The sequence below is a fragment of the Natator depressus genome, chromosome 5, assembly GCF_965152275.1.
Source record: "Natator depressus isolate rNatDep1 chromosome 5, rNatDep2.hap1, whole genome shotgun sequence".
In the NCBI taxonomy this organism is placed as follows: Eukaryota; Metazoa; Chordata; order Testudines; family Cheloniidae; genus Natator; species Natator depressus.
This window is the reverse complement of record NC_134238.1, coordinates 74,214,985-74,227,856: the sequence shown is the minus strand read 5'-3', so window position 1 is coordinate 74,227,856 and position 12,872 is coordinate 74,214,985. Positions and strand designations below refer to the sequence as shown.

The window sequence follows — 12,872 nt, the reverse complement described above, 5'->3', positions numbered from 1 at the left end:
TAAAGAGAGACTTGCTAAAAGTCAATCTGAACAAACTCTTGCCAAGAAAATTAAAAAAATAAGAGGAAAAGATTTTGGTAGTTATATAAATAAAAAGAATAAGCAAGGATGAGATTAGGCTACTATGCAGTGCGAATAGAATGGATATTTAACATAATCTAAGCATGGACCAAAAACCGAATACTTTGCCTCATCTTTCAAAAATGGTAATATTGAACATGCGCATAAAGGCAGAATGACTGATGGAAATGACAGTGTACAGAAATGAAATTGCCACATCAGAGGTGCAAGAAAAACATAAGTTTAATGCACTCAAACTGTGAGGACTAGATAATTTCCACCCGAGAATACTGAAAGAACTGGCACATGAGATTGCTAGTCCAATAGACAGATTTATTAAAAATCCTTGCATTCAGAGGCAATAACATATGACTGGACAATAGCTAATGTCTTACCTATATTTAAGAAAGAGAAAAAAGTGATACAGATCTGTGAGCCTGATCTCAGTATTATGCAGGGCTTTAGAACAAATTGCGAAGGAAAGAATAATTAAATTCATGGAGGTACAGGGGATGTAATGCAATATGGGTTTACCAAAGGTACATCATGCCAGACTAACCTGATTTCCTTCTTTGAGAAAATAACTGACTTTAAATTTTAGATGAGGGAAATTATTAGTTAAATTAGAAAAAAATGGAGATTAGTACAAGATTTGTAAGGTGGACAAGGCCATGGATTGTTCTGAAAGTGAACTATCAGGCTGGAGGGAGGTTACTAGTGCAGTTCCTCAAAGATCAGTCTTGGGACCAATCTTATTCAATACTTTTATTAATGACCTTACCACAAAAAAGCAGGAGTGCTAATTAAATATGCTCATGATACAAAGTTGGGAGGCATCATCAATACAGAGGAAGATCAGAATATTGTACGGGAAGATCTGGATGACCCTGAAGACTAGAGTGATGGAAATCGGTTGAAATTCAACAGTACAAAGTACAAGCCCCTGCACTTAGGGTCTAAGAGTAAGAATTTCTGCTGCAATCTGGGGGCTTATCAGTTGGAAGCAACTGAGGAGAGAGATCTGGGTGCATTGGTAGATCACAGGATGATTATGAGTCACCAACATAATGCAGACATGAAAAAGGCAAATGTGATCCTAGCCTGTACCAGGCAAGGCATTTCCAGTAGAGAAAAGAAGTACTAATGCATCTGAAAGAGGTAATAGGGTAAGACCTCATTTGGAATACGATGTTAAATTCTGGTCACCCATGTTCAAGGAAGATAAATTCAAACTGGAACAGAAGCAGAGAAGTTATTGAGGATGATCAGGGGAACTGAGAGCCTATCTTATGAGGGGAAACCAGAAGAGTGTGGCTAGTTTAGCCTAGCAAGGATAAATATGACTATTCTCTATAAGTATCTTGTGGGAGGGGAAAAAGAAAGAGCTATTTATTGTCCTGCTATACTGAAAGGAGGACAGGACACACATGATATGGTTTTAACCAGGCTGCAATTTTTATTATTAGATGCTTGGGACTACCCGTCAAATTAAAATATACTGTGCAGGTAACTCCATGTTCAATATCTACTCAGGGGGACTTTTGCCACCCCCCTCTTTTTTTTATCCAGGTCCCCCAGCCAACCCATTGCTGGGACCTTACCATTCCTTCCACCCCCGAACAAGGATTAACGCAGGCAATAAGAAAGGGCAGCTGGCTTCCTGCTGTACCACTCATAGGAACCCGAAGCCCCTCATTCCACTTCTTTAACAAACACTGCCTTTTTAAGCCCTTTACCAAACCATTTATCTGGTCACTGTATACCTCCCCTAAGGAGTACTTGCACTGGACATCTGCCCCACACTTACATAATGAGTTGCAACATCATAGCCTTCTCTACTCACAACAACAAAGCCCACCCTGAACCTCCTGTGGGGAAGGCAAATAACCCCTCACTCCACTCCACCTTAGCCAATCTGGTGGTGAGGAAAAATTCCTTCCCACCCCCTTAGAAAGGGGTGACTAACATGATGCCCACAGCAGGTCCTGATTAAACCTGGTATTTTGCCACCTCCACGAGGAGGGAGGGTGCTGCTCTGCCTGGCATGGGAAAAAGGGGCTTCTCCCACCAGGCTTGCTCCTTTTCAACTCCACAGCCATTCTGGTTCCTGGGGATGAGTCAGCGTCACCATGCTGACCCACTACCCTTTTGCAGCAGCCTCTGAGCCTCTCTCCCCCGCTCACCCCGAAAGCGCTATTTCCTTTCCTCTGGCAAGTTGGACAACATGCGTCTCCCCTCCTCCCTCACTTAAAGGTGCAGTGCAGTCAACCTCAAGGACAATGTTGTCATAAGAACAAATGTGTATCAAACTGGCAATGAAGAAATTCAGGCTGGAAATCAGAAGAAAGTTTCTAATAATTTCCCTGCCATTATGGTGGCTTCCAGCACTTCAGTCCCTCCTATTCTCTGCCTTTGGAACGTAACAGTCTAGTCTCCTGTGGGCTGTAACAGTTTGATCTAAATTTCAGTTGTTCGGTTTAGTGTGAAGATACCACATGATTTTGGTGGCCTATGATATACAGGAGATCATACTAGAGCTGGTGGCCCTTTCTGGACCTAAACTCTATGACAGAATTTTTTAATCAAATGTAACGTGTCCTGTGAGTAAAAATCTTAACGATCCCTTAACAGCAGAACTTAACGCAACAAATTAACTTAACAAAATGGATTTTCAGAGTAGGGATGGATCAACCCTTACTGGACAAGCAACAAGTCCCACATGTCAAGTCCCTCTCAAATTTCTGAAGTGTTTGAAACTGCAAGCTTCAAACCCTGTATAATATAAAGCAATTAAACTATACTGATCCAAAAGAAATTAAATCTGTCAAAGAGGACATGTGTACATTTGTTAAATGCATACCGTAACATGTAATATATATGCAAAATGGCACTAGTTTACTACGAACATTTTAGTTTATGCACATTTACATTTGTAACTTTAAAACTGCATGACTGATTTTTTTTTTTTTTTTTTTTTTTTTTAAGGAAATAGAACAAGAATAAGTGCATGAGTCAATAGAAAGTAGAAACTAGGACAGGATTTACCTGGAAAAGCAGGAAGGAGGCACTAGACAAGTTATGGGTTTAGAAGGTAAAGGAGGATTAGAAACGATACACTTACCAACCTTGCTGGAAGGGAGTGTTACCCCTTTACCAGGCAGGCTGTTGTGGTTTGAAGATTGGTTTCCCTCCCCTACATACACAGGCTGTGACAGTATCAAAACTACATTGTCAGAACACAGCTTGAAGAAATTTTGCCTCTGCCACACCACCACCTTTGTTATTGCCCAAGTCTGACTGTGTGGACAGGAACATTCACAGTTATCCTCAGTTTAATAACAGCGGTCACAGAAGGCAGAAAACCTGCTTTTAGGCTTTGCTAATTTTTAAGTGTGAACAGACACCCAGCCAGACATGCCAAATCCGCGGAGGGGAAAAAAAACCAAAAAAAACAGAAATTGGGCTTGTTTTTGGCTTAACTAGCTTGTGGGTTGCTTGTTGGCTAGTTTTTGGCTTGTAGCTTGTTTGGCTTGTAGCTTGTTGCAGCTTGTTGCTTCTTTTATTTTATTTTTTTTTGGATTGGCTCCCAAGCAGCAGCAGGGGCAAGGGGGTGGGAAAAGAGAGTCAGGGGTGCACAGCAGGCCCACCACAGTCCCAGACTATATGCTGGGGGGAATCTAGTCACATAGAGTGTTGGGGTTCTTAGGGATTGGCTTGTTTTGGCCTTGTTTTGAAATGGGATTAGTTTGATTTCTGGCTTACTGTGAAAGTTGGGGTGCTTATTTACCACATGAAAATTGGCAACTGTGCAATTCAGCAGTGCACTCTAATTCACTTAAAACTTATTTTTAAACCCTCAGCATTAATGCAGTCTGCCATTCATGATTTAGAACTAAATACGTAGAAACCCTGAATAAATTTTGTTCTACCATTTCTGAACTAAGGAGCAAAAGTAGTCTGAATCCCCACCACTAACAACTTAAACAGCTGGATGGGTTTTTCTCAACTACTAACAAAAATAAACACAGTTTGGGCTAAGACTAAAGCATAAAAAGAAAAATGTGAGACTTTTGAGCAAGAAAGAATAAGTTGTGATGGAAACCCAAAAGTAGCCTTTAGCGTAGCAACTGCTGATTGCTTTTTAGACAGTAGCTTCTTAAATATCCGAACAGTAAAAACAGTTCTAAAAATAGGAGGAATATCAGACAGTTACAAATAACTGATGTTTAACAATATTTTTACATCGTAACAAAAGGACTTACCTACTGAGACTGGAACGGACTTCAAGTGTAAGTTCCACATGTGTAATAATGAGTGGTTTTGAGAGTATTCAATTACTATTAAGTAAAATTTTTCAGAGAATCCATTTTGCAGGTTTCCTGTTGAAATTTAAAGTAACAAAGTTTTTAGTTCAACATCTAGTATAGCAATAGTTAGCTACTAACTTTTTTCCCTCCCCCACTATATAACTATAGCACTAGACTTTTTTTAGAACCCTGTGTCCAAAGGAAGGGCTTAGCTGGTGGTAAGAATGATTGCTCATCAGAAAGGAGTGTTGGAAAGACTTACAGCCACTCCACTTCCTAGTGTCCTCTGGCACCATTCCCCTACCTTAACATTAAACATGGGACTCAGCTATCTATTTGCCTTTCATAAAACCACAAAATAGTATGGGAAGCTAACATCCTGCATCTCCCAGATCCTGCAAGAGGGCCTACTGTACAAAAGACTAATGTTTTCATCAAGTGCCTCTTTCTGTACTAAAAGCCATCAGTGTTATACAATATTTCCTACAGTATACAAAGGGTACCTCTTGGTAAAATGCTTCCTTGCCTTAGACCCTTAGTCCATTTCCTCAAGGAAAAGGAAAGTAGTTTGTGTTCCATTTGTAATTTTGTTCCATACATTTGAACTTGTATTCCAATAAAATCAAGCAGATCTTGGAGATATTATATCTATCTATATCTATATCTATCTATCTGAAGTGCAATATAACTGAAGTGCAGAAAGTTATTATCTCCAAACAAATCAATACCCCCCCTTTGATACATTCTTCACACCATGTTACTGAATTAAACAGTTAATACTGCTTTACCAGAGTCTGCTAAACAGTTGTTCTTTTCAGGTATTTTCTCCTCATCGTTATTCAAAATGAAGTCTTCTTGAAAAACATGAAGTAACTGTGTTTTTCTGCCATGCTAAATTAAAAGAAACAGTAAATAAATGAAAAGGGACATGGACTCTCTTATGTCTAAGCTAATATCATTAAAAAATTGACAGGACCAACCAAAATAATGAATAAAATGTATCTGCGATACCTATAATTCTCTCTGCATATGGGCAAAGGTCAGGTAGTCGGGGGTAGTTTGTACATCTCAAAACAGTATTGGTTTCATCATCAGTGAACATGGAAAGTTACAGGTGTAATGCTCAATTTTAATACCTTTTTAAATTAAGTAAATGAATGTTCTTCTCCACCATAAAATGTGTGCAGCAAAAATATCTTACTTACAAGCTCTGTAATAGCATCCAACTCTACAATGCATCCTGGCCTTGCAGTAGACTGTTGACTTATGATGTTAAAAACTTCACCAACATATTTCTGTAAAAATACAGTAATAAAAAAAAATCCTTCAATATTGCTTGTAAGTTCAAATCCGAAAGTTGATTAAAAAATATCCACTGCATGCATCCGATGAAGTGAGCTGTAGCTCACGAAAGCTTATGCTCAAATAAATTTGTTAGTCTCTAAGGTGCCCCAAGTACTCCTTCTCTTTTTGCGGATACAGACTAACACGGCTGCTACTCTGATACCTGATGTTTGACATTTTCATTTTGGCATAGTGTTTTTATTTTTTGTGGTTCACTTACTCAAAGTCAGGGTTGAAAGAAGTTCAGTTTAACAAAGTGAGATTTATTAAAGCCAAAGAGATTTATTTACATTCTATGGAAGTCTCCAGAGACTCCGAACTTTTACAGAAATCTCTTTCACTGCTAGGCATTTTGTTTTGTTAATTCTGTAGCAATAGTACACACGATTATATCTAATTTACAATGTTATGGGAATTTAAGTGAAGCAATTCTGTGAGGACACAATAGGAGTAAGAATGTTAACGCTGAAGTGCCAGAGAATCTTTAAAGGCTTCTCATGAAAGATACCTCCTTGCACTAGGCTGACACAGCAGTTCAGTACTGACTCACAGGGAAGTGCCACTTACTGAATCATCAAAACTACTTCTTACAGCATTAGGTGTTTCTTGGAGATTTTCCAGCCAAGTAGTAGTGACTTGGCTCAACAATGCTCAGCTTTGGAGATCCGACATCACAATGGAGTATGGCTGCAATGCTGTAAGATTCTATTATATGTGCAGATTGACTTTATAACAGAGTTTTGCAGAGTTCTTAGTGTTCTTCAATTACCAAGTCTGACAAACCAATTTATGAGTTATAATGATGATGTAATTTATATGTTTAAGAAAAGTTAAGTTTATACTTACAGAAATTTCAGGATTGGATAGCTCACACAAAAGCTTTTTAGCATCTATTATAGCCTGATATAATCTCAGATACTGTCCATCACTTGCCACAAAGCAAGCACTTGGAGAATTGCAGTATGCACCTGAAAAGTATTTATGAACAATCAGTTCAATATTTCAGTAAATACATACTAGCTCCTTCCCTATTTTTGGCAAGAAGCAAATCACAAGAATTTATTATTAAAGAGTTAAACAAAACAGAAGAAAGCAGAACTTGTTTCTCATTGATCTAATTTGTATTTAGATATTTATTAATAAACGTGTTCATACGCAAGAAATATGAAGATTTAATACTGAACTTCACCAAAAGGAACTAAACTCCAACCTGCTCATTGAAGGAGACACTACCCTCGAGAGTAGTACTCTCCTTGTCTGTATTAATATTTTTCCTACCCACTAACATTAACATTTATGCATTTTTAAAAAAACGTTTAGATCTAAGGTTTTAAAACAAAGGGCAGTGACCTTCTCTTTAGCTTGTAAAACATCTATAGTGCCATATAATTAAGAGGGCAGAAAATATCCAGTGGCTTTTTATAAGCTTACCAAAATTAAAGGGAAATTTTTCTGAAATTTTAGTCTGGGTTATCTTTCAGAAAATCCACACTTTGGAAACCAACCAGAGATAATTTAAAAGTTCCATCATTCAACATATTTAGATTCTCCATACCACTAGCATCATTTTTTTCCTATTCTAGTTGTTTTAAGAACTGAAGATTTTAAATATTCTAATTAACTCAGAAAACTTACCAAGACAGTAACTGGGTATAAGTGTAGGCAGCCATGCCACATTAGAAAAAGCTGAAATATGGAGAGAATTAATTCGTGCAAGTTCAGAAACTCCTCCAGAAAAGGATAATGGACCAACTGGATCAACTCGCCAAAGAATAAGCTCACTATAAACTGCATTGGGATCCTGGGATGTTACACTTGTAGTGCCTCTATTCTGAGATCTTAAAGGCGACTGTCCAGAATTTGAAGTATCATTTGTCTGTTTTGTGCTGTCAACATCCGGTGATCTTAAAGCATTATGATGAGAAGTTGTCAGCAGCAAGGGTAACACTGAATGACAAGCCAAGTCATTAAGATGAAAACGGTGACCACAATATCGAGATTTATGTGAAATACTGAGCACAGTAGAAAAAGCAGATTCCTCTGAAAAACTAACTAGCCATTGGTTTAAAGACCCATCTGCATGTTTTGAAATCATCATAACATTGGGGGTGAAGATACTTAATTTTAAACTGTTAGTTGATTTACTGTGGGCAGAAGAGATAAGCATAGATGAGGAATGTGTAAGGCCAAGGGGCTTCTGTTTGCCTTGCTGAATAGCGAGGTCAACATTCTTGGTGCAGGCATACATCACTATACTTCTGCAAAGAGAATTTGCATCACCTGTTGGAAATGCTACTGGAATTCTTGAAACAAAAGATACCTAGAGTTAAAGGGGAAAAATAATATGCATTAGAACAAATAAGGAGGATATTAATGTACTCCTCATTGAATAATAAATATATATTTGAATCCAAAAAAGCCATAATACCTGCACCTGGCGAAACATACCAGGCTGATATTCATCTAACCAGTCCACATGCCATACCAGCAATGAACCATCCATGGGATGAATACTGAATAGCATGTCCGCATTTTTGCTCCACTGAGACAACAGTATTTCAATCTCATGATCAATAGCAGCAGAAGATACAGGAACAAAGCCAGATTTTGGAACAGTTTTCTCACTACCCAGCTCTTTCTTCTCTTGATTTCCTTTTTGATCTTCTCCACTATCATCAGCTTCTGGCAGAAGGACACACATATAAAGTAAAGAAACCCATGAATGAAAGCTACATTTGGAAATTAAAATCTTATAGGCAACACTGCTTGGTTATTCAAAACTTCCTTTTAAGCCTCTTCTAAACCATTCATACAAACATGGATTTAAGCAAATTGAAAGGGTAATGATTAAATCTCTAAACCAAGTTAATGCTACATAATTGAATACATTCCTATATTTGACTGAGAAAAGTGCAGGAAGTTATATTATGTACGTCAAGCTATTTTACAACACCTTCCTAATATAATATGTATTTCTCATCTAAATACATTAGTCTTAAAGTCTCTTTATGAAGTTTAGGTATTTATATTACATTGGTAAGCATGACAGCTAAGCAATTAACAGTTTCAAATTATTAAAACTTAATGGAAATTGACTTTTTACAATTTACTTGCAGTTCCCTTGTGTAGCACATTCAGAACAAAAACTGTCAATTTGAATTTACATATGTTTTAATGCTAGTTGCTTTATTGGTTTTAAATATAATTATTAAAGCTCAAAATCATATGCAAATTTTTTTTTCATTTCAAATGTGTAAATTAACTTCAGTCAGTTTTGGAAAGGAAAAAATATTTCGTATCTTGGAAAAATCACATTATTCTTAAATAGACAATTACATAAAATAGTGTTTCTTCCAGGAATAATTCAGGAGACTGAGGAACTTGAACAGAGGACTTAAAATAATTCCTCGCAGCTGTCAGTCAGTCCTACACAGGGATTCAGGCCAGAATGATACTATCATGCATGTTAGTTGAAACTCAAGTGCTTTGTAGCTTGTGGGACATATTTACAGTTTTACCTCAAGAATGCGTCCCACAATTGACAACATATGAGTTGTGAGGGTATCAACAGTATAATTATTTGTATTCTACTTACTATTCTTTATATCAAACAACCTTGCAACATACAAATACACAGTCTCCTAAATTAAGTTACTTTGCTGTCCTTAATTTTTCTTGAAATGGAACCTGTTGAACATGTATGTAGAACAGTGGTTTTCAAGCTGGAGTCCGCAGACTATGTTTAAGATTTCCAAAGGGGTCCGCACTGCTGTTTCAAATTTTTGGGGGCCCACAGATGAAAAAAGGTTGAAAACCACTGGTGTAAAACAAGTGAAGAGGTCAATGTGTGTCAGATAATGGACATTAGCTCTAATTACATTGTAACATTAAAGATTCAATGTAAATATGAAAATAAGTGGTTCACAACCATATTTAATTGCACCAAATAAATCTATGAACTCACTAGTCCTATATTCTGATGCCTACTTATTACAATACTGTATTCCTATACAAAAGCATCCAGATTAGCAGTGCAAAGATTAAGAGGACATAGCTGATTTAACTTCAGGTACTCAAAAACTCAGGAAGTAGTATTAACTAATTTAAACATTTGGTTTACTTAACAAAATTACAGCACATTATAAAGAACAGAAACATATCTATGATATACATTTTACCTTCATCTGATTTGCCATCCAACTGATTTGACTCTTCAGTGCTGGTCTCTGAAGAATGTTGCTCAAAGCTCTTTTTAAGCTGCTGCAAAAATACTTCCATGGACAGGGTAAAATGCAGTTCTTTATTGTTCAGCCAGTGCACTACAAAAGGCCCACTTTTCTCTTCATTCTCACTGAGACTCAGAGAGGTGATAGAAGGGAGTAGAGGAATGTCTGCAATGCCAAGAAGTTAATGTAATTTCCAAAAGAGGAAGAGGTAGTGGTAATGTGTTTTTCGTCGTACCAGTGAAAAAGGCAAAAGTTATACGAACACGTGCAAGCCTAACCCTGCTTCACCCTGAGGGATTCTACCACCATCTCCCCTGGGCAGATCTTCTGCTCTCAAAGGCCCTATATGCCATGGTTTACGCCAGCAGAAGCCACCACAGATCTCAGGTGATTTTAGCCCACTGTATATTGTGTTTTGTAGAGCAGGGATTTCACAGATATTTACCAATCCCCAATACTTTACACTATCTTCCAGGGAACCACTATTACACATGCAACGGACACAAAGTAAATGATACAAACAAGTTTCAGATGGATATTTTATAGTTTTGTATGATCTGAAAAATAGGATGCAAGAGTGCAGCCACTTGTGACCTGCTGAGAATTCTCACATGGCACACCTGGCAGCAGCAGGCTCTTCTTATCTGTAACCCCCGCCCCACCTAAAAGTTCTCCCATACTCCCATTTTATGCAGCAGTACAATGTGCTGAGGCAGCTACAAATTCAACATCCTGTCAGACAAAGCACTTTTGAGTGCAAATATGCTTTTTTCTCCATGGAAATTGGTACTGCCTTTAAACTGCTCAAGCAGGTAGTTATGCCAGGGTCACAACAAGGAAATGGAGAACAAAGAAATATAGGAAGAATGAGGGGAAAGGAGGAGAGTGCACAGGGAATAAAATCACGAAAAGAGAAATGTAGACGCAGACAAGAAATTTCAATTCTTCCAGAATAAGGTTCTCTTGTTAGTTAGCCACAGAGGGCCAGCTCTCAAGATCATGAATCTGGCATTAAGATGAGTTATAAGGCAGAATTAAAATTAGTTTAAGAAAGGAACATACTAAACTGAACATGAACAAGAACATGATGTGCAGGCTGACTTAACATTCGTATACATTTACTGAACTTTCAATATTTTTTACAATATTTTTTTTGAAAGGAACCCTCTTCTTCCCCCACCTTCCCAGGCTAAAATGTATTATTAAAGTCTGTCGAATGGAGTATTGTCTCTTCTTTCACTCTAGCTTTTATTCTGAATCAGCTGTAATGCTGGTTCTTGAGAGTTCTAACAGTTCATACTAGGACTTTACTAATGACTGCACCACAACTAAAGGGGGGCAGAATTTGTCTGGGCTTACCCAAAGAAGGGCAGCTCTGCTTTGCGGTTGGGGGGTGTGGAGAGGAAGGTGGTCAGAAACTGCTGTAAAACGTGCTCGGTGGTCAGCTTGCAGCAACGGCTCACACCCTCCCCCCACCCAGAATGTGCAGAAAGGTACAAAACCTGGGTGGGGCAAGTCTCTGTCCCCACAGCAAGAAAGCCAGCATGTCTACTGGATAAAGAAACAGAACGAGGGAGGGTGTTGGGGATTCCTATGATTGGTATGGCAGGGAGCCAACCCCCCTGTTCTCATAGCCCTCCTTAACTCTCTTACGAGGCTGGTGGATGGCAAGGTCCAAGCGATGGGTCGGCTGGGAGACCCAGATGGAAACAAAGGGGGGCTGGTGGAAGCCCCAGAAAATTGATTTGAATAAGCGTGGATTAAACAAAGGGGGGTGGTGGAAGCCCCGGAGAATTGATTTGAATAAGCATGGATTTGCCTGCACTGTACACTTTATCTGCTGGGTAGTCCCAGACACCTATATAATAAAGTTGCGGCCTGATTAAAACCCATAACAAGTCTCCTGTCCTTCTTGCGGTATACCCAGACAATGATTCATAATGAGCCTTCAAATCCTCCCTTCCTTTTTCCAATTAAATACTATCATTTCTAGCCACCTGATTTGTAATCACAGCATGCTTCACAATTACACTTACCTTCCTTGGTGAAGGACTTTAAGATCTATGAGTGAAGAGGGCTATGTAACAGCTACACATCATTACTAAGTCTTATGTGGTTTCATGATAAAAATGCTTATATAAGTACACACCCCCTATATTACACACAAGAAACCATATTAAAAGAACATTAAAATTGTAATGCTAAGCACTCAAAAATGCAGTACCACCACAATTAAGGTTTCCTCTGCAACCTTTATTTGGACCCATTGTATACATACATTGTAATACTGTAACATGATCACATACCACTGTTCCCCGCCCCCGCCCCGCACAGACACCTACATTATTCAGGACACTAGATGGAACTGCTCTGGGATGGCCATTAATTGTAGGTTACTCATTTTCTGGGTGACATGAGGGTCTGATTTGCAAAAGTGCTGAGAACTCTCAGCTGACATCAAAGCTGTGCTTTGAACATATAAAAGGCCATATATTGATAAGTACTATGACAAAATCAAGTCCTAGGAGTCTCAAATCGGGCACCCAAAATGAGTGGATACTTTTGACCTTAATCTCTGTCAGTTCCACACCCTCATCTCACAGCTTTGTTGTGAATCACTCCAATAGTATGGCAATGAGCACCAAAGAAAGCCATGAGGAATTGGTAATTCTGTCTTCAGAGCAGGATTTAAATAGTGTGCAATGAATACACATAAGGTCACATATTAAACCATGAGAAGAAAACAGAATATTGAAGAGTTGCTCTTTAAGTCAGCACCATTCATCCTGTGCACTGAATGAGGTCGAAGTCCTGTGCTCAGGTAAATAAAGTCCATCAGAATGTATAAATACAGGGAGACAAATTAAGGTTACACAGGCAACACACACCACACAGAGAAAAGTCTGTATTGCCTTCTTGTATCATAAATCTTAAC

The 12,872-nt window shown here is 38.3% G+C and overlaps 1 protein-coding gene across 2 annotated transcripts in view; it reads right to left on the bottom strand.

The window, feature by feature from the left end:
• The window catches only part of DMXL1 (Dmx like 1), a 136,903-nt gene that overhangs the window by 81,042 nt on the left and 42,989 nt on the right, over nt 1-12,872 (bottom strand). For both annotated transcript variants that reach the window (XM_074953007.1, XM_074953006.1), the window contains exons 10-16: nt 9,890-10,102; nt 8,140-8,393; nt 7,347-8,031; nt 6,558-6,679; nt 5,573-5,662; nt 5,156-5,258; nt 4,323-4,439 (exon numbers count right to left, since the gene is read on the bottom strand). In XM_074953007.1, coding sequence (XP_074809108.1) covers nt 4,323-4,439; nt 5,156-5,258; nt 5,573-5,662; nt 6,558-6,679; nt 7,347-8,031; nt 8,140-8,393; nt 9,890-10,102 — 1,584 coding nt within the window. The remainder of the gene's footprint in view (nt 1-4,322; nt 4,440-5,155; nt 5,259-5,572; nt 5,663-6,557; nt 6,680-7,346; nt 8,032-8,139; nt 8,394-9,889; nt 10,103-12,872) is intronic.